This window comes from Brachyistius frenatus, unplaced genomic scaffold, assembly GCF_029030835.1.
Source record: "Brachyistius frenatus isolate BFR_SWC_R1_liver_20210118 unplaced genomic scaffold, ASM2903083v1 Contig_46, whole genome shotgun sequence".
Lineage (NCBI taxonomy): Eukaryota > Metazoa > Chordata > Actinopteri > Embiotocidae > Brachyistius > Brachyistius frenatus.
In genome coordinates, this window is record NW_027210645.1 from 1,425,140 (window position 1) to 1,447,851 (window position 22,712).

The 22,712-nt window shown below is 40.7% G+C and overlaps 1 protein-coding gene across 1 annotated transcript in view; it reads left to right on the plus strand.

The window, feature by feature from the left end:
* The window catches only part of kcng2 (potassium voltage-gated channel, subfamily G, member 2), a 29,629-nt gene extending 7,301 nt beyond the window's left edge, over positions 1 to 22,328 (plus strand). Inside the window, exons 2-3 of the mRNA XM_069703388.1 lie at positions 879 to 1,773; positions 18,938 to 22,328. Of these exons, the coding sequence (XP_069559489.1) occupies positions 991 to 1,773; positions 18,938 to 19,765 (1,611 nt within the window). The 5' untranslated portion in view covers positions 879 to 990 and the 3' untranslated portion in view covers positions 19,766 to 22,328. The remainder of the gene's footprint in view (positions 1 to 878; positions 1,774 to 18,937) is intronic.
* The last annotated feature ends 384 nt before the right edge of the window (positions 22,329 to 22,712 follow it).

Here is a 22,712-nt window from a genome sequence, read left to right on the forward strand (position 1 = left end):
GGCAGCAAGCTATACTGGATTACTATCCCAAAAACAGTTGAACAAAGTCTGGACTTCAACGTTTCCCCGTCAATCATTGGATTTCTTTGGTAGCTCCGTGTTCTGTTGAAGCACAATGAACAAAAATGAAATAAACCTGTTTGCACTTGCAGGCTTTTAAACATACTAGCGTACTTGGCCGACTAGCAATGTTTAGCACTGCAAACCCTAAACTGAAAGATCCTAAACTGTCAGAACATCCAACTATTTTTCTTCTTTAAATTCTCTTTTTTGCCAGTTACTCCCCTCTTGCATGTTCTCAGTATTGTTCATCATACATTAATACAAAGTACTCTCCGAGCTAACTGAGTTGCTGTCAGTTTGTAACCAGGTCTATTACTAAGTGACTACTAAGTGGACTCCACAGCTCTCTATTCCCTCAAAGGTCAACACTGTTTCAGGCAGTTTGCTACAGACCAACAGCACACACTCTTGTTTTAAATCTCACTGAAGTTGAAGTTGACAAAAAGATGAATGTGGACTTGCTACCTTTGTCAGTAAGTCTACGAATCTCTGCTGTTCCTTTGGAATGAATGGATTGATTTTGTTGGGAAACTTCAGCACTATACATAAAAAAAAAAAGTGAGAGAAGTGTGAAGAATGGAAAATAAAGTTTGAGAGAGAAGTCTAAACGCTCTGTCTCCTGTATCATCTGTTTACACCTGGCTAATTGCTGCAGGAAGTGTCGATGAACGTTTGTCTCTGAGAGTTACAGAAGTTGTACCTTCTCCTCCAGGCAAGCTGTAATATGATTTAGATTGGTTGGATTTAGCCCTTCAATCTCCAAAAAGTGAGAAGTGCATAATGTAACTGAAACATTTATTTGTCTTTTCCTGAAGAGACGTGCCGTGTTGCTGAATGGGTGACGAGCTCCCAGTCACCTCACCTACCCTGTGAAGCCCGCTTCCCATCGCATCGTGCAGGACAGGGTCCCCCAGCAGAGTAGCAGGGATGTACCAGGAAGTGGCTTTTCTGGCCGGCGGCACCGACCACCAGTTCACCCCCTTCCACTTCAACCGTGTGGAGAACCCGCAAGAGGTCACATCTGAGAAGGGTTTGTTCTACAAGCGAGCCCAGCTGCTGCTCCAGCCGCAGCCCCGCCAGCAGGATGGAGACCAGATCGGCCTGGCTGACGGAGCGGCCATTATCAACGTAGGGGGCCTCAAGTACCACATCCCCTGGTCCACGCTGGAGGAGTTCCCCCTGACGCGACTGGGCAAGCTGCGCAGCTGCAGCAACGAAGCCGAGATCATGGACGTGTGTGACGACTACGACGGCAGCCGAAATGAGTATTTCTTCGACCGGAGTCCGTCTGCTTTCCGCATCATTGTGACTTTCTTAGCGGCGGGGAAGCTGAGGCTCCTGAGGGAGATGTGCGCCTTGTCCTTCCAGGAGGAGCTGCTGTACTGGGGCGTGGAGGAGAACAACCTGGAATGGTGCTGCCTCAGGAAGCTGCGACTCCGCCAGGAGGAGTACAAGGAGCAGCAGAGGCTGGACGAGGAGGATACCGAGCTCAACTCGCCACAGTCCTGCGAGGAGAACCAGCAGCTTTCGGAAGTAGCAGAGGAGACTGTTAGTGGGGGCTGCATGCGGAAGCTGAGGGACATGGTGGAGAACCCTCACTCCGGCATCCCGGGGAAGATCTTCGCCTGCCTGTCAGTGATATTTGTAGCCATCACTACTGTGACGCTGTGTGTCAGCACCATGCCTGACCTCAGAGAGGAGGAAGAGAGGGTGAGTTGTCTCCAGTAATAACTTTATCCCCAGCCTTTCATAGTCACATATTTAAATGACCCAAAAAGTCCAAACTGATTTCCGGTTACCCGGATTTCTTCTCTGGAATGACGTCTTTTGAGTTATTGGATTTTTATTCGACAAAAGCATTTCGAAACCACGATTAAAGAAAAAGGTGGCCTCTGAATTTTACCAGATAAAACAGGATCCAATTTCAACTTTCACAAGTAGTGAAGCAGACAGTAATCATGAATTGAGTCCCACAGAGTTACTTTTTTAATGTATCATCGGCAAATATAAATGGCCTCAGTGGCATCTAACTGTTGAATCAAAATTAAAGCCATGATATGCTAAAACATATTGTCATGAGGAGCCCCATATTTATGGCTTTACGCACCACCACACATAACTCTGAAGGAAAACCCGATCTCAGGATTTCTCTTTTGCTGTCAGTACAGCCTCAGGGTTGTGTGCCTTACAGCAGCTACAGTAGAATTCAGGTTATGTTGCTGCAGCAGCCCACATACCGAGTCTTTCTGGGCTTTATTGTAAATCATCGTGACATAGACAGAGGCGAAGGCTCAGGGACAACCAGGCTTTCTCTCCCTTCACTTGAATACCAGATTATTGAGCGGCTCCACTCACTTGTTTCTGCATGCGTTCCTTCACAGCAATGAGACCCATGTTCTCCCATGTATGCGATAAGTGACGGCATATGCCGTTGATTTGACTTGACCTGCTTCCAAAAATGAATATGAAATAAAAATGAATATGAAATAAGATTAAATGAATATGAAATAAGCTCATTATTATGTAACATCGTGATTATGCAAATTGTAGCCATGAAGTCTTTATCCGTACAGTTAAAGCTTGTTTACCCGAACCTTATCGGGACCGGCTGACCAGTAAACACAGTGGGAGCTGGAAATGGAAATACTTTCTTTTATATCGTCTGTCGTGTTCGCTGTGAGGATTCATTTAAGGAGATTGATTTTAACTGCTATGTCGACTTTGCTTGGCATTTCTTTTGCACTTTGATGTCACAATCCAGATTCTGCGCATACGCTAAAATAAACACGAGGAAAAATATTAGCTCTGGAGGACAAACTGGAAATGGTAATTCAGGAAATACGCACATTGCCGGTCTTTCTGAGAGCTACACAAAAAGATCAACGTATAGTTTGTGTGTTAATTGAGCTGGAGTCGGGCACGGTTAGTCGAGCTTAGCATATACATGTGGACTGCTTGTTGCGGGATGAACCTTGTTTTACCCAAAGTAAAGAAAAAAGACGCTAAATGTTGATGTGATGTAAATTTTAGATTTTACATCATGTAAAAGTTTTGTTCTTGTGCAGTTTCTATGCTAACAAGACACAACGACTGTGAGCAGTCTGTTGTAACACAACAAACAACTACTTTCAGTAAAACTCAGCTATTGCCTGGTCATAACATTTCTAGGAGCTATTTTGTTCTTCATGACATTGCTACTTTTAATAATATCAATACTCATTGAAATACTGTTTTTATGTAGGCTATAACGCAAATAAACTCACTCAAGCTCTTCTAAATTAAATAAAATAGACTTCTATTGGAAAAAGAATGATTGGTTGTTAGAAACGTGGCTTTACAACTCATAATTCTGTGCTAAAGCTAGCTAATATGTCAATTCAATTCAATTTTATTTTTACATATTTATAGCTAAATTATAACATACCATACATTATTATAGAGAGAAACCTAGCCATCCTGCAGCACTTAACGATATTGTGGAGTAAAAATGGCCTTTTAACAGGAAGTATCTGAAGTCATGGTCTCCAATCTGGGCCAGCCTTATTTCCTGGCAAGCTTCAGTAACTCAATGCAGTCTCACATTTTGCAGTTCTGTCATCTGTCTTTTTGAAAAAAAAAATACGGCACAACTACAGCAAAACTAATACAGCACTTGCAATACATTTAATAAAATAAAATAAAACAAAGCTAAATGATTACTTTTCAAGCTCAGAAAAAATTGACAGCCCGTTTGAAGAAATTACATTCGCAGCACTTGCGTCAGTTTTTCTTGTTTTTTTCCATATTGATGAAGCTGCCTACATCTTCCACAGTATTCACTCCTCTCTGCTCTGCTGTTATTACAGACATGTTTGAACTAGTTGCAACCTTTTGACTCAATTATGGACTCACCTCTTCAAATTGGTTCACGTTGCAAATGTATGTGACTTATAAGAAAATGTGTTGGTATTTAAAAAAAAAAAAGATACAACTCTAAACATAAGTATTCCAAGAGTTTATGTTTGGTTATCACTGCAGCTATAAATGTTAATGGTATTTTGAACGAGGTTCTCGTATGTAGGTACCTGAATCCAGAAGTTCTGGTTTCACTTTTACTTGCTATGGACCAAAACCAAGACTCCATGAACCGACGATTGGCTCTATGGTAACCCACAATGCAACAGTCAATGCTCTGTGCTGCCTTCCAGGCAAATACATAAACTATTGTTGATCCAGAAATAGTGCCGCTGAGTGATGTTCTGTTTGTGTATGTATTTGATTGAAGAAGGAACATCGTCCTAATTGGGGAGCTTCAGAAATGGGCATACACTTTGGAGAGAGTCTGTGTTTATGCTCTACTTAATGCACAGACATGAGATTGGCAGTGAACTCTTCATGTCGCTTTCAAAGAGAAAGGATGAAAATGTATTTCCCAAATTGTGGAACCTTTAATTGCAGTGAACCCTGAAGAATACGCCCAAACTTGAACCTGCAACATGACGATCTTCATAACTTCCGTCTCTGGTCTCTGATTAGGTCTGAAAGTGAAAGCAGAGCACATCCACTTGTTGCTGCATTTAGCTTTCATCTGGCAGGAAGAGAAATATTGCCCCCTCTGGCTTTTGTTCCCACGAACTACACATGTTGTCACAGTCCATGACACGTGGAGCAAAAAAGCATATTAAAGCTGACGATGTCTTCCTCCGGAGCCTTTTCATGTCCGTCTTTGCTTGGGAGGCTTCAGAAAGCCTGGGAGAACAGGCTGCGGGGCATCTTTGTATCGCTCTAATTCACCTCTCGAATGGCATCAACAAACCAGAATATGATTAGAGAGGAGCCTCGAAGTTTCTCCCCTTGTCAGAGATATGTCTTCATCAGTGAGGCTGTGGAGGAAGTATACAAACCCAAGTGTCCAAGCTTCAAAGAGAAAATCAGTCAGGAAAACAGCGCGGGTGAAAGCCGAACAAAGACTCGTTCAAACATATTCTTATCTTCAATTAAGTGTCGTCTATCATTAGGCCTACAATCAGCGGCTTTAATTAAATGAATCAGGATAGAAATGGGCACGATTAAGGACACGTTTTAGGCTCTGGACAGCTGAAAACTGTTATTGTGGCACCAATTAACTACCCAGAGATTCCTGAAACGTCTCGCTCCCTCGCTGTGAGAACTGTGGTGGTTCATTAGGAGTGAGAACCTAATTACCTAAAACACAAGGTTTTATGGTGGCCATATCCTTCAAGGAAAACCTACCTTATCAAAATGAAGGGAGGCAAACCACAGTGGACTACTTTACATATTCTCAACAGCCAGAAACACAACAGAGACAAAATTAAAAAAAAAACAAGTGCCTAAAAGTTTGTTAATGTGAGGTGACATGCTGCAAAATCTTTGCCCGAGAAGTATTGTGAATGCACTTTTGTTTACAGCTTTTGGCAAGGATGTAATTGGGCAGTGTGCACATACTGTAAATTAAAAATGAGATGCAAAAAAAAAAATCCTAACAAAGGTTCAGAAAGAAAAATGAAGCTGCGATCTACAAAGGTATTTTTATGTTTTTATTATTCAAGCAATAAACCAATTTTGACAGCAAATCTCTTGCACTGCAATCGAAAATATAGTTTGTTAGTAAAAATATATGAACCAAGAATAAAATTATTTGGAGAACAAATTTGCTATTACAGTTTTGTTAGTTTTAGTTACAGAATTCAGAATTTTGCTGATGAAACTAGACTCTTTTTGGGTGACAAAAGGTTTTTGTTCCAAATCAATACTTTTTGGTTGCAAGTCATAAACTTTTATTTGCAACTCCAAAAAATTATGTTTGCGAAATGAAAACTTTTGTTTGCAAAGCAAAAACTTTAAGTTGTGTGTTGAGTTTGATGTAATAGGCGGGACCTACGCTCATGGAGGAGATTTGTATTGGTGCATTTGACCAAGTCTGGATTTGCAATCAAAACTTTTTTTTTTTTAACACAAAAAGAGTCTAGTTTCATCAGCAAAATTCTTCATTCTGTGACCAAAACTAACAAATTTGTTTGCAAACCATATCATTTTATTCCCAGTTCATATAAATTGATTTATAAACTTGAGTTTTGATTGCTGTGTGAGAAGTTTACTTTCAAATCTGTTTTCCAGGCTCTGAAAACATATGCATGATTTCGGCTTCACCTCCCGCATTGTCTTCATTTATACTGATGTCAACCAAAGCACTTGTGCAGCTGATCACTTCATTGAAATCCAGCTCAACTTGGTGAATTGCTTTTTCTAATTTCCACATCTCTTTCAGTCGAGTCCACCCACTTATCCGCCTCCATCACTAAGTGTCCTAATATTCATTGGTGTTGATAGTTAGCCATTCACATCTGCACAGATCCTCCATATGCTAATTACACTAATTAAATGATGACTTCCTAAGATACCTATTTCCACATTGTAATATATTGTGTATTTGCTATGTATAATGTTTTGAGACTTATGTTATTGCCCCAGGGTTGGCAGAATGAAGAAGGCAAACCACCAGATACACTGCTCTAATGCTGGCCCTGTCTAAACCTACACTAGCGTGTTAGCTGTTACTTGATACCACATTTATCATTCAAAAGCTTTTTATCTGATCAGCGCTATTGCTCTGGACACTGAATTATATTATATATACATTTTATATAGAGATATATGTATTAATGTTATCCTAATTTAAACTGCCAGTAAGTGATATTTTGGCCACTTGGGGCTCTAACACTAACCTTCAAGATACAAAGCAGCATTATCACTCAACTGGAGTGTTGTTCCAGGCCACCTATCATATATAAATCCATTATTCACTCTCCTTTTAGCTTTGTTTTGGTAACCATCAACCCCAAAAGGAAATAGCTTCAGCTGCTAAAAGCACCACAAGCTCATTTTGGGCAGTTAGCAACCTTGTCACACATCCAACAAACATAAATCAACATTATCATTTATTTTGGAGTTGGCTTCCCTTCAGCTCGTTTTGGTCTTCACTAACTCTTAAAGCCAAGCTGTGAGCTGCTAAATGCTACAATGTGTTCCTCACTTTGTCTTTCATCTCTTTGGTGCAGGTTTTAGATAGTTGGCTCTTCGGCTGTTTAAAGCTTCATTACTTTCACTAGATACTTGTTCACTTTGATTATTGAGCATCATTTTGTGCTGGAGACACTAGAGTTGTTGTTGCTGAGCAGGTTTTAAGAGCTTTTTAACTGAAAACAGCGTCCTGCTGCAGGTGAAAACGATGGTGGGAGTGAACTAGAACACTAAATTTACAGGCTGTGAAGCCAAAACAACCTAAAAGATGTTAAGATGCTCACTAGAGTTCAGGCTAAAGCTCTTTACAAACAGGCAAAGGGAGGAATAAACAACATGAATTCCTACTCGCCAATAAATATTTCACATCAAAACTATTTATACCATTAACAATGCAATTTTACAACAATTACTTGTTCAAAAAAGGTTCAAATAGATTCGTGCCAGCTCATTCTTAAAGAAAAATTGTGGATTCAAAACGCCAAAAATACTTTTTTAAAAGGTACTGCCATAAGTGGAAATCTTCAATATTACTAGAGACATACATTCGTTTTTCTTTTAAACTGACACTGACATGCTTTAATTCTGCTTTAATATGAATCATAGTGCACATCAGTCCATCGTCAACAGACGGATAGGCAGACGATCTGAGAAAGAAAGAGTTTTGTTTGGGAACATTTTAGGTTCAGACCTGATGACACAGGTGAGCTCTGCTCCATAAATGTTGTGGAGGTGGCCGCAAATTTTTCTTCATGTGTGCTTCAGGTGCAGCATCCGAATGAACATTCACAACAGCAGAAACTAGGAATGACATCGGTTGTGGCTCTTTTCTTTGCGAAGAGAGCTCAGAAAAATTCACCCTCGCTCCTTTGCCTCACAATAGTAGCAGTCTGTCTGAAGGTACTCATGACAAAAACAACAGTTTAAATGAATATGGTAACAGCCTAGGTGACATGTCAGTTTTGACTTTTGTAAATGTCGTTGTGTTCATTCGAGTTGTCATTCTATTGTTGTATTGTTGTAGTTAATGAGATTTCCAAGCGTCATTAAGCACGTCATGACTCCGAAAACTGCGCTGTGATTGGTGGAGGGAAGTGTTGTGGTTTTTCAGTGAGCTATTTGTAAGAGGGGAAGTAGTCCTTGTGTTGGCCCACAGTAGACGGTGTGTCATTCAAAATAAAATTCCTGCAAACCAGGCACTGTTTGGGAATTTTGTAAGGCGAGATGCTGCAATATATCGAAATGCGAATTAGTCGCACAAAAAAAAAATCGAGCCAGTTGACAATTCTTTCCACGACTCCTTTCACATACAACTAGTCATGAAATCCATTGTTAACATAACAAGGTTTCATTTTGGCAGTTTTAACAACTCTCAGCTTGGATTGACTGGTGAAAATTCAATCGTAACCCAAAGCATTTCAGCATTTTCATTTGCAGTAAATTAAGTCATGTTTCACTGTTACGCGGGAGGGTAATACAACCCAAACCCAGGAAGCTGCCTTGCACTCGGTCACTTGAGCCGGAGCAGAGAGTTTGGCAGAAACTAGAAGTTTTTAAGGAGCTGTCTGCAATGGAAAGCACTTAGCCCAGCTGTTTAATCTAATCTGGCTCTTAGAGAAACATTCAGTGGCTGAGAGACTTTTCTCTCCCTCCCTGTCTCTTTCTCACATACCAGCAAAAATACAAAAGAAGCCATATTGTATTTCAGATTTCATGGTCCCTCGTCCACACTCTCTGAACGAATAGGGGATTCAACATCTCAAGTGCTTTGTCGATTTCTTCCCTCAGAATTGCTTACTCTGTTTGCATAAGCATCTTTTAAAACTGTGTTGTTGTCCCATTTATCTCCTGCGAGAGTCTCGGCTATGGCTCTAACCTCTCAGTGACTCTGCTCCTGCCTCACATCCCTACACACTCCATTGTGATGTAAATCCCAGCCACTTTAAAGTACACCCCTACCACAGTCATACATCATCACAGGAACGCAGGGCAAAGGCGGTAGGAAAACAGGGATAGTTTTGTCTTGAGTCTTTTGTCTTGTCTTTGCTGAAAATAGGAGCTGCGCATCACTCATTCCTGCTGACTGTGAGGTAGACGTACTGCTGTTCATGCTTGGATAAATGTACCATCCGTCACAGCATTGGCGAATTGTGTTTCTCACCCAGTGTTTGGTGAATAATTCCAGTTGAGTAGTGGAGTGATTTCGTTCCTACTTCTGCTACAGTGGGAATATTGTCATGTTTTATGCAAGAACTTCCTTCTCTACAATAGTTTCAGAGTGCACAGAAATAGGATAAGCACTAACATAGAGTATTTATATGGAAACATAATTTTGCCGTACAGTAAATATTAGCAGACTACCCATACGAACAACCAGGCAATTGATGTCAATTAAAATCTTTTCAGTGAAAGCACAGTAACATCAGCTTACCTTTATTTTTCAAATGTATTTAACAATTAAGCTTCTTAATGTTGAGTATAAAAATCTGTGTAGTGAAAAATCCAACATCCTGAAATCCCCCCAAAACTATTGGGCTCCTGTAAGAGGTGCAATCAAAACGTTGCGAGACTGTTCCTGTTTCCCTCCAAACGTCGAGCAGCACAGTAGTGCCCATGGAACAGGCCGAAGCAATAACTTAAGTGAGTTGAGATTTGTCATTTCACTGGCAAGTTGGCGGGTGGCGATCAACGATTGTGTTGTTGTGGGTGAGAAATTTGAGAGTTGTCAACCCAATGATATTTGTGCCACAGTTCAGGTAGTTTGCGCTGAATGTTTTCCCTCAGATGCTGTTATGTTGTACGTTACAGTAGAACTCTGTGTTGACAGTCTGACCCAGTGGGATAAATCCACAGAGCACAACCCCACGAGAAGAAAAACAGGTTGCAATCCTGACCTGAAGCGCCTTAAGTCTTGAACAGTGACGTTCTGCCCCTCTTGAAATGTGAATTCCCCTCGATACATCTTTCCAGTTGTATTGCCTCATCGCTGTAGGCTTTCAGAAGCTCTTTAACGGTCTTTGTAGCTAATTTACAAAGTTTGACACAAAATTGTATGTGTACTCTGCAGAACTTCCAGGTCCATGATAAAAAATGGTGACATTTAGTCCTCTCACCAAGACTCACTATCCAACTCTACAGCCTTTAACAGTTTTTAGCTCATAGTTTTGGTTCTCTGGGCCACTGTATGATTAAGTCCATTGGCTCTCATCAGATTTGAAGCTGTTGTTTCATTGTGTATATCAAAACAAATTACATGTTAATAACTTTTCAAGGAAAGTTGTGTTAGTGGAAAAGACAGGCTAGCAAGGTTATCGAAAAGTAGGCTTTTGACTTCTTTGGCTGTTTCTTTCTGGCCCTTGCCCTGCAGGTTATAACGGCTTTGGGAATCTCTCAGTTTCTGCACCTGCACCTTAAAAACTCTTTAATGCAGTATTAAGTAGCTTAATAATTAATAAAGGGTTTGGATAGCCAGGAATAACATGGGATTTGAGGTTCTCCTTTAGTTTTTAGCTATGCACCAATAATGTAATTTAAATGTGAGTTGATGTATAGCAACGACAAATGTCACAACAAAGACCGAGTTTGAGGCCTTGAAAGTTAAAAAAAAAAGAAAAGAAAGACTAGTAGCTCCCTTCACAAAAGCAACAGCAAGAGACATTCAAGTCTACTACTGCCACAGGTAGTTTACCTGCCCCACATCTTTATTCAAGTAGTGGCCTGTCAATGAGATTTAAAATTTTTATTTAGAACCAACAAAAGCAGAGTGAAAGAAGATTAAATAATATATCTGTCCTGCCCTTTGGTTACTTACTGCAATAGAAAAGCTCCAGCTGTGCTCGCTCTAATTGTTCCTCCCTGCGGAGCTGCAAGTCCACCCAGCTGAAAAGCCTCTCAAAACTTGAAGAGGTAACACCATTGACTAAGTATTCGGAAAATGCTTCTCTTGTTACCACAGAAGCATTTGCATTAGTAAACATTTTCAGCTAGAGTAGTCTTGTCTGCCATTGACTTATACAGTGTGATTTTAACATATTATAAAGATTTTTTTTCTGGTGTAACCACAAAGGAAGCACTGTGTGGAAAAGATGAAGGATAATGCCTAATTGAATGATAATTTTCAGGTGATATGAGGGTACAGTGGTGCCAAAATCTAATCAAAACATTTAGAGGATTTCGAGTCCCAGGCGATTGAGCTTTTAACTCGTGTCCAAATGTTGCAAATAAACTCTGCCTGTGTGTGTTGAAACAATTGTATAAGAGTAATGTGGAACAATAAAATGGCTCAATCACAACAAAGTATAAACACTGTAAAGAACCAAAACCATCAGTCACAATGGTGTATTTTACCATGTAGGAGAAAGAGAGTGAGCAAACATGTGTTAGATAACATCCATCAATATTGTTAGTTAGGTTAGATAATGCTGCAATGGTAATTTGGCTCGTCAAGGAGGCAGAGAACAGCATATAAATAAATAAATAAATAAATAAATAGGAAGGCTGTCTTTACACTGTCAGCCTTTACCATGCCTATAAAAAGTATTCACTCCCCTTGGATGTTTCACCCTTTTGTTGCTTTTATACATGAAATCATGATCAATATAATTTGGCTTTTTTTTGACAAGAATTTGCAAAAAAAACCCCTCTTTAATATCAAAGTGAAAACAGATTTTTACAAAATAATGTCAATTAATTAAAAATATATAAAGGTAAAGTAAATGATTGCATAAATATTCACCCCCTTCAAGTCAGTATTTAGTAGATGCACCTTTGGCTGCAATCACAGCACTGAGTCTGTGTGGATTTGTCTCAATCAGGCTGGCACATCTGGACACTGCAATTTTTCTCCATTCTTCCTTGCAAAACAGCTAAAACTCTGTCAGGTTGCTCGGGGATCGGGCGTGAACAGCTCTTTTCAAGTCCAGCCACAAATTCTCAATTGGATTGAGATCTGGGCTTTGACTTGGCCGCTCCAGAACATTCATCTTGTTGTCTTTGAACCATTTCTGCGTAGCTTTTGCTGTATGCTTGGGGTCGTTGTCTTGCTGGAAAATAAATCTTCTCCCAAGTCGTAGTTCTCTTGCGGACTGAGTCAGATTATCCTCCAGGATTTGGTGATATTTTTCTGCATTCCTGTTCCCCTCTACCTTTACAAGCCTTCCAGGGCCTGCTGCTGAGAAGCATCCCCAGAGCATGATGCTGCCACCACCATGCTTCACGGTGGAGATGGTGTGTTTGTGGTGATGTGCAGTGTTTGATGTTTGTCAAACATAGCATCTAGTCTGATGGCCAAAAAGCAAAATTTTTGTCTCATCAGACCAAAGAACCTTCTTCCAATTGACCTTGGAGTCTCCCACATGCCTTTGGGTGAATTCCAGGTGAGATTTCATATGAGCTTTTTTCAACAGTGGCTTTCTCTTTGCTACTCTCCCATACAGCTTCGACTGGTGAAGAACCCGGGCAACAGTTGTTGTATGTACAGTCTCTCCATCTGAGCCACTGAAGCTTTCACCTCCTCCAGAGTGGTCGTAGGTGTCTTAGTGGCCTCCCTCACCAGTCTTCTTCTCGCCCGGTCACTCAGTTTGTGAGGACGGCCAGCTCTAGGCAGATTTAAACAAGTGCCATACTCCTTCCATTTCTTAATGATGGATTTAACTGAACTTTGTGGGATGTCCAGTGAGTTGGAAATCTTTCTGTAGCCATCTCCTGACTTATACTTTCAATGATCTTTTCTCTGAATTGTTTGGAGTGATCTTTTGTCTTCATGTTGCAATTGTAGCAGCAACACTGATGAACCAGAGACTGGACCTCCCAGACAGGTGTTTTTATACTACAATCACTTGACACACATCAACTGCACTCAGGTGATCTCCATTTCACTAATTGTGACACTGCTGGCATCAACTAGCTGGACCTCTGTTGAATTAGGTCAGTCACTTTAAAGGGGGTGAATATTTATGCCAACACTTATTTTACACTATATATTTTTAATTAATTGACATTAGTTTGTAAAAATCTGTTTTCACTTTGACATGAAAGAAGCTTTTTTTGGGTGCAAATTCTTGTCGAAAAAACAAAATAATATTGACCATGATTTCATGTATAAAAGCAACAAAAGGGTGAAACATCCAAGGGGGGTAAATACTTTTTATAGGCATTGTAAAGGCTGACAGTGTAAAGAATAAGCATTGCAGGCTATCAGCAGTAGTTACAGATAACATGGAAGTGTGCACTTAGTGGCTTTCACATGGGGAAAAACACCGACGTATTCTGAAAGCGGCTAAAATGTGTGTATTACAGGTCGAAAGGATTAAAATATTTTTGCCCAGCAAAAAACAGAAAGGGAAAGCACACGCCATATTGTTCGCCTGCCCTCCCTGAATAACCAGCTGTAATAAATACATATTGACGTGCTGCAAAATGGCTTGGGTCGAGGCCAATGCTCTGCGTGTGAGTTATTGCAGTGTTTTCAGAATATTGAAAAAATAAATAAAATTGTGGCGTTGGTGGGTTGGACCTTGTCTTCTGGGCAAAGACGATGATTATTCAAATCTTTAAATAGTTCCAGGAAAAGTAATCAGGGTTCTGTTATTATTGGTTTGAGCTGAATAATGCGTACACTCTCAAACACATAAGCACTGAGGTAATTAACCAAGCCGTAAGCTACAACCACCTGGTGTGTAGGGACTCGGTGGAGAAATTACAGATAGGGTACATTATTTGGTCACAGTGAGAAATTATTGGACACAGCAGGTCACTAAACTATGACTTTTTATTGGAACATTGGTCTATTTGTAATCATTTGTGCAAAATGACTTATATGTGCTCCAATTTCTCCCTCAGGCTGGTTTCTCTGAACCACCACTCTGTCTCCACTTTCCCAAGCATCCTGGTTATTTGCAATCATCTCAAACCCAGCAATCAGTGTCACTGATTTGATACTAAATGAAAGAATTAAGACAAGAATCGAAAAATATACTTTACTGACAGTGTTTAGTTATGCAGAAGACAGGCGAGGCCTCATGTCACTGGTGAGATGCACCGGGTTAAATAAGCAACAGTGGTTATTGAATATATCGTTAACAGTGAATGTGGCAGGAGCCCTTCTCAGCATGCACTGGGAGAGTGGCTATATTATTGGTAGGTCGTTGTTCTGCCAGTTCTGAAAATAGACATATGAAAAAGTTCACTCCCATGACCTATTTAGTTTCTAATTCACCTGACCTACAACCAATCCATATATGACCATATATTTGCATGTGGTAAGACAATCCTTGCATCTATTGTAACCTTCCGCCAGGGAATATAGTTCCTGGTTTTGAGCTGGTCTGCCTCTTCGGTCCAAAGTAATTCATTTTTAAAAACATAGAATGGATTACCATGAAATATTACACAGTCAGCCAGAAGATGACTTAAAGTAATATGGATGATTCCCTGACTTTTAATCAACTCCCATCATCTGATTAAATTGATTGTTTTACCAAATACTGTCCCTGCAAAAAGTCCTTCTTGTGATGACGTCCACATTCCCTTCAGCCTGAGCAAACACCTTAAATTAAATTAATGACCATGGTCAACTTTTTCTGCTAAATATAAGTACAGTATATGAGATAATTACTGTAATTATTTGAATTATAATATTTATGGTGTTTTGCTGCCTCACAGGTACTTGGTTTGAACCCGATAATTGTCTGGAGACCTTCTGTGTGGAAGTTCAGCTGGGTTTTTTCTCCAGGTGCTCCAGCTTCCGCCCACAGTCCAAAGACATGCATGGTTGTAGTGTAGGTGTGAATGTTAATGTCTGCCTCTCTGCATTTGCCCTACAACTGACTGGCGATCTACCCAGAATGCACCACGCCTCTCGCCCAATGGATGACTGAGGTTTCTTTGTGCAGAGCATGTAAGAAACAGGACAAACACAAGGTGGACGAGAACAACTTCATTGGCACTGTTGGTAATAGAGACATTTTTATCCCGTATCTTAACTGGTTTTAATACATTTGTAACTCTGTGATTGAACACAGGTTGGGAATGAATTATTTTCCCAAGTGAAGGAGTTAAAAGTACCCTTGAGTCTGGCTTAAAATTGAGGGTGAAATTGAGTGTGACATGAACAGACAGATTGCTGGGTAGTCGCACACGTATCTTACTCAACCATTGAAGTAAAGAGCGACCTGAACCAGAAGGCAAAGCTTTCGATTTTCTAGTTGATGGACATTCAAACCCTCACTTGTTGTTAGATTGCAAATGTAAGTGGCAAAAAGTTTCCTCAGTTATGGTCCTGGCTCATCCTTAGAAACAGCAGCCCAGACCATCAAAATAAGTATAGGGTAGAACCGCTGCTCCTTCTTGTTGGAAGGAGCAGCTTGAGGTGGTTTGGGCATCAGATTAGAAAACATCCTGGGTGCCTTATATTTGAAAGTTCTCCACTAGCATCTAAATTGTATAAAATCTGGGCCTGAACCCAAAACATGCTGGAGTGGGGATATATTTCATCTGGCCTGGCGATGCCGCAAGATCCTGCAGGAGCTGGAAAACGTTGCTGGTAAAAAGGGGTGTTTGGACTACCTTGCTTACCAACTCTGGATAAGCAGCAAAATATGAATTTAATTTCAGACAAATGTCCATATTTTTGTTGCTCTTTACATTGTATTTAACATTTAAAACAGCTGGAATACCTTTAAAGAACACATTCTCCTATTTCTGCCAACTTGTCTGGAAATATGTTAAAAAATTCCTCAACCTTAAAAATCCAAACATTCACATTCAGTCACATTTTTATTCTGTAGTGGTATTAAGATGGTTTCTGGAGGAGACCAATCTGGATGGCAGAACAAATACACACAGAAACACACTGTAAATCCCAGTGAGGTGAACAAATGAGGGTGGTAAATAGAGCCATTAAAAGCCTGGGTGTGCCGAACACAGAACCAGCTCATTATTTGAAGTTTGCCTGTTTGTTGAATCAGACCCTCTACAATATATCAGGGCTGATGAGAGGTGAGCCGTCGCTTCCTGCATTGTTTGGTTTACATGCTTGTCTCCAGCAATTGTGTGCTTTTGATTTGATTCTCAGCGGTGCATCAGCGAACATCAGAGGCTGTTCAGCGTAGAAAAAGGGCAGGAGGGAGTGTAAAATGCACTCAGCCAGAAAGCCTCTGAATGAGAACAAAACAAATACGCTGGTCAAATTCAGAGGGAGGGATGGTACCAGCTGCAAATGTGTCACAAACAGACAGATTCCCTTGTGGAGACAGCGTAGGTGTGAAACACACTGGCTAGCATGTGAAAATGGGTGACTTCCTTAAGGATTTGGACGGTAATAGATTTACTTGTTTTGCCTTCAGACTCTTTCTACATTGGATGTGAAATGACAGCATGCAGTGAATGTGTCGGTACAACCAGCAAGGAGACTGACTATTTAGTTCATATATTTCAACATAATATAGGCCTATTGTATTTTAGCCAAATAGCATCCGTGTCGAGGCTACTAACAGATTACTGAGAGTCAGGGCAGAAGAGGACCTGAACCATCTGGTGTTGGTGTGTGTTTGGTAACTAGCCTTGATGGCCCAGAGCAACTCTGCAGTGATGACGAGAGGAAGAGAAGCTGTCGTAATGTTGCATGAACTGGGCCTTTATTTCCTTTTCTGGGGCAGTGAACACCGTGCAAAACTTGGAAAACTTTTACTCTAACTCTTTATGTCCGATTATAGAAACGTAATCACCGCTATCGGCATACACTTCACAGAAGCCGAGGCTACGTGATACAAATGTTACTTCTGACATGTGAGAGGACAAAAAAACAAATTTTCCTTGTGGTCTCGTTCACATATATCACCTGTATGTGTTTCGCACCGTATCAAAGAGGATGATTGCTTGTCCATATGTGTAAAAAAAAAACAACAGTTTCTTAATTTATCACATGTACCACAGTCCCAGGCAAGAGTCTGTTGTAAAGAATACATTATTCTATTATTATTATTATTATTCTAGCAATAGTTTGCTGGCTATATGAACAAATATTAACAAACATGGCTTTTGTTTTAAATGTCTGGTCTAAATTGGCTGAAAATCCCCCCAAAATGAAGCAGACCATCTGCTTTAACCTGTCACTGTTTTATTCATTTCACATTTCAGAATAAAAGTATGGAGCCAAACCATGAGCTTGTTAGCAGCTGGCCAGGGAATATGGAGCTGAGTCCTTGTTGTTACTTTTAATTTGACTATGGACTTCGGCCAGTGGGGACTTTTTGATGTTACAATGACTAATTCATAATAAGATGTTGCATGTTTTGGTGTCATGGTTGACAGATGTACCCAATTCTGCAGTGGTCCTTCTGAAAAAAATGTCATAATTAATTAGATATCAGGCTTCAAAGAGGGGTATGTTTGAGGGCGTTACTGGTTTGATTGACATGCGTGGGGTGCAGTCAGATTTCCAGTATAGTTTCCTCAGGTTCTCAGTCCGATCCACAGATCCCTCACCATTCCCTTGGTTTGTCCAATTATGGTCACTTCTGGCTAAAAAAAAAAACCCAAAACAAGATGGCGACGGACAGAATGTCAGACTCAAGGCTTCAAAACAGCTTTTCATAAACCACTTGTCAGTTGTGACCAACCCAACATCTGTGCTCTGACTGAAAATGTATTAATGCAGCATTTTTAGAGACCATAACTTTGCAGATTAACCTGTATCACTTTTTTTTAAATTTTTTTTATCATGACACCTCCTTTTTAAAGTCCCTAAACTCAACATGATTTCTATTTTCTCTCATTTTACTTGTAAACTTTCACTTTGGCGGCTTGTTGCTGCTGCTGTGTGAAAATCCGCAGCCCCAGTTTTGCCGATCAGTCATTTATACGGTCCTTAATGGGTTTATTAAGTTTGATGTCTCCGGGGCAAAAAACATACTATGTGCAAAACTGAGTGTATACTCTAAAAAAAAAATGCATGAGGCTGTTTGAGCAAATGCTCAGGAAAATAGTCTGCTTACAAACTGCCAGGTTTGCGCATTCACAGTTAAAGAAAACCTTTACAACCTCGGTGCGTGTCGGTGTCTCCGTTAAGGCCAGCTGATGTCGTCGTACGTTATTGCACGACCTCAGAAGTCTTTCCACAAATATCTAAGCCATCTCAACAGGCTGAAAAGAAAAGAGAAATTCACACGTTTTTAAGGAGTCCAAATAAAGTTTTCTGGTCTCCACGTGTTCTAATTAATCCACACATAATTAAACCACCAAAATGGAGCAAAGCACAGAATATTTTCCATCATTAATAACACAAAGTAATGGCAGCAAAATGAAAAAATATACACACTTTTTTAGTCTCCTCAAGGGGTAATTTTGACTTAATAACCGAGTAATCTCATAATTATATTTTCAAATATTTATGAACGCTATTTCAGCAGTTTTGAAAAAATGTATTATCATCAAAAGAGAGAATTTTCAGCTTAAAATGTATGACACCGTCTGCACCTCTTCTTCCACCTCTTCCAGCTTTCACCTCTTGATCACTCAGGTTTGATGTGAACGTCTGTGAGGTTTGCTAGATCAGATCATCAAAGAACTCCGCTTTGCACTTCATGAATCTTTTAGCACCTCCTCTGTCGTGTTTTGTTCTGTTCGAGAAACAGACTCATCTTTTTGTTTTTGAGATCTAACGCGGTAGCCACTTCTGTCAATGACGAACCCACAAATCGAAAAAGAGTCTTTGAAATACCTTCTTAATTACTAACTACGTGTTGCGTCGTCACTTCATTATCTGAAAGCGCTTTTGGAGTTCACGTCTCACTCGCTGAAGGCTGTTGTGTAATGTAACAAAAAACCCTTCATGTGTCTTTTTTTTTCTCTGCAGGGCGAGTGCTCCCAGAGGTGCTATAACATCTTTGTTCTGGAGACGGTGTGCGTCGCCTGGTTCTCACTTGAGTTCCTCCTGCGCTTCATTCAGACTCAGAGCAAGTGCATGTTCCTGCGGACGCCTCTGAACGTCATCGACGTGGTGGCCATCCTTCCCTACTACATCACCCTCATCGTGGACTCTCTGTCGGTGGGAGAGAAACCTGTGGGCTCAGGGAACAACTACCTGGAGAAGGTGGGGTTAGTCCTCCGAGTTCTCCGAGCTCTACGGATCTTTTACGTCATGAGGTTGGCCCGACACTCCTTGGGCTTACAGACGCTCGGTCTGACGGTGAGGAGGTGTACACGAGAGTTCGGCCTGCTGCTGCTCTTCCTCTGCGTGGCCATGGCTCTTTTCTCGCCGCTGGTGTTCCTAGCTGAGAGCGAAATGGGCGCCAAGCAGGAGTTCACTAGCATCCCTGGGAGCTACTGGTGGGCGGTCATCTCCATGACCACCGTCGGCTACGGGGACATGGTGCCCAGAAGCATCCCCGGCCAGGTGGTGGCGCTCAGCAGCATCTTGAGCGGCATCCTCCTGATGGCCTTCCCCGTCACGTCCATCTTTCACACCTTCTCTCGCTCCTACTTGGAGCTGAAGGAGGAGCAGAGCCGGGCGCTGAGGCACAAGCCGGACTCACAGGACAGCACCAAGTCGCAGAACAGCGAGGACTCTCAGGAGACGGACAGCTACCACGGCATCACGGAGGCCGCGGTGTCGGCCGCGCAGCGGAGAAAGACCATGGCTGCTAAGAGGGCTGCTGAGATCAGAGCGTCCATGCAAACTTAGCCGCTCCTCCTGAGGCCGTGACACCCGGCTCCGGGATTTCAAGGATGACAAGCTGGAGGACTGGAAACAGAGAGGATTTTCTTCCCGGGTCTCTGCTTTGATCGTGTGACGCACTTGTGCACCAGAGTGCATCTGAGTTTCACAAGTTTTACAGAGGGGCTGCAGAGGTCTTTTTATTTCAGCACATTTGACATTAGAATATGGCTACCAGTAAAATATTTATGACTAAACAAGTCAAGCTAAATGAGATTAAAAAAAAAAAAAACCTGACTGAGGCAGTATTCTCACTGACTGCGATTCAGATAAGTCTGTGAAAAGGAAATCTAAAACCAAAACATCACACTGTTTTTCAGACCTTTACACTAATAATTCATGTCCATCATGGAGCTGTATTTGAGTGGATTGTTTGAAATGAAGGTGTTTGCTGAGGTGTCAAACGTGCAGGAATATACTGTCCATTCACTCTCTGTTGTATTTCACCAAATCAAATAACTTATTGTCGGTGGCATCGTGTTATAGAAGTGTCATATATGTACATGACGATCTCAGAGCATTTGTTAGCAGTGAAGCGGAGCTATTTCATCTCAACATAATAACATACAACTAATGTGTCTGTCAAAGGGCTTTACGGCGTGCTGAGAGGTTTTGTTTATCGGCCAATGACAAGAGGTGTCTCCATTTGGTGGCTCTGTGTGATACAAAGGTGGTTTGACAGTTTGTTATTTTGCTGAAAGCCAAATGAGAAGATTGATACCAGTCTCCTGTTGTGCCAAAAATGAAGCTGCAGCCAATATTAGCCGAGCTTATCTTAGCATAAACACTGGAAATGGGGGTAAACAGCTCGCTCTATGATGACATCTAAAACTCACTAATAAACCCTTTAAATCTAGTTAAATTTGTACATAAACCAGTCACACTGGCCTCAGGTGAGTTCAGGACTCCATAATTTGTAAATCTAAAGCTTTAGAAGTGCTAACAGGAGTATGTTTGACCTTTGCAGTGAGTCCAGCGAGCAGTTGCGTCTTGCTTTGTGTCGTTATGCTAAGATAAGAGAACTTTCTAGCATGTTAAATAATCACATCCAAAGCTACTTTTGAATTTTATTTCAGACTTATTTCAGACAGTGAAAAAAAAAAATCTTATCTCAAAGTCTTTTTTTCTGCAGCTCTCATGGTCTTCATACATGAATGGAATTTACTCAAATGTCACTTATATGGCTCATTTGTCAGGACCCGCCCAAAGTTGATAACACTTGCTGGTGTATTCAGGTTCCTTTGGGGATGTAACTGAAAGGTCTGTGCATGTTTTTACTGTGTCATTATATTAACCACCCGAGCTTCATTTTACGTCACTTTTTGGGTATGACTCCACTTACCAAACATCGTTTTCCAAGCACCTTTGATGATAACATGAGAGACCCTAACAGAAAACCCACATGGATTCCACATGTGCAAAACCTCATGTGATCACATGACCATGCAGGCTTCACATGTGAGACATGTCTTTTGCACATGGGAAACATGGGTTTGGAACATTTTCATGGTGCAATGTGTGAAGCCCATGTAGATTCCCACGTGAAAACTTTTCCACATACTTTTCCCATGTTATCATATGTTGCAACATGTGTCATACATGTGATCACATGTGGAAAACATAGGAAACACATGGTTTTTTTTTTTTTTCTCCAAAGCGAATGTGTGTTGGAGGATCGATGAATTTGAGAAATGGATAATACCGTAGGTTGTGTTGGTGCTAGTCCTCTTGTCACCAATTGGGTACATTTATAATGTGAACGAAGTCTGTCAGAGAAGCAAACAATTACCAAAAGGTCTAATTACACTTTGCTTCTACTCAAAGAGGCTGACTGACTGTGGCAAGTATAATACATCCACCTACTGACCCCAAACGCTGTAGTCTAAAACTATTTCAAGTACTGCCAACAATTTCCGCAGTCTTACATGATGTAACACAGCATTTCATTTTCTCTGACTTTGAGTGCCTTGTACTTTGAAGTGAAACACTAAAAAAACATTTCCCCAAATTGTTGTCAAGTTAGAAATATCAAAGCGTGCTTGAGAGTGCAAATTAGGTTTAGATATTTTTAATATGCCATACAGGTTGTAAAGAAGTGTTTAGTCTGCTGACTCTGAATCACAGTCACTGGATGAACTGAATCATTAAAAAGCATGAAAATGTTGCACAAAACACTCTTGACACGATTATATCTAAAATATTTAGGTTGAATGAGAATATTGTTTTGATTAGGAGCAGATGGTGCGTTCGAATAGAAACCTAATTTAAATGGATTTGTGCTTTGCGTCATGAATCCATAGCCTGAGGGACAGTCTCTTTTGAAAAATGTAATAAAGATTATAATGAACACAGTCCCACATGGAAAGGCTTTGATTTAACAACTTATTAAACACAAGGATGCTCTCAAACTTGCAAAACAGTATGTGCTGTTCTTTTCCTCTTAGAACATAGGAAATTGGTGGTGTGGTTCATGCTTTTTTTTTTTAACGAATATTATGCATAATAAAGGGAAAACGCACCCTGAACTGAATTCACCTTGTAGCAGCAATTTATTTCCGCCTAAATAATATAATATTATGTTTTCCGAAGGCAAAAACACAAATCAGGAGTCAGTGAGAGAATATTGTGAACATGGGTGCAACCGCTGTCTTTTGGGGGGGGTTGTGTCTTCCCCAATACTGAGAAAATACCAATCTGTCCCCCCAATACAGAGTCGAAAATATGTTAACTATATTCTCCTTTTATGAACACCGTCAACAGTTCTGTCTCTTGTTATGTGCTGTTCAATTTTAATTTTTTTCCTGTTGTAAAGGAAACCCTAATTGTTTGACTCCCCCCTCCCAATTGTACACTTGGTTGCGCCCATGCTCCCTCCTAATCTAGGTAGCTGGCACCTCATGTGGGATGTTGGTCA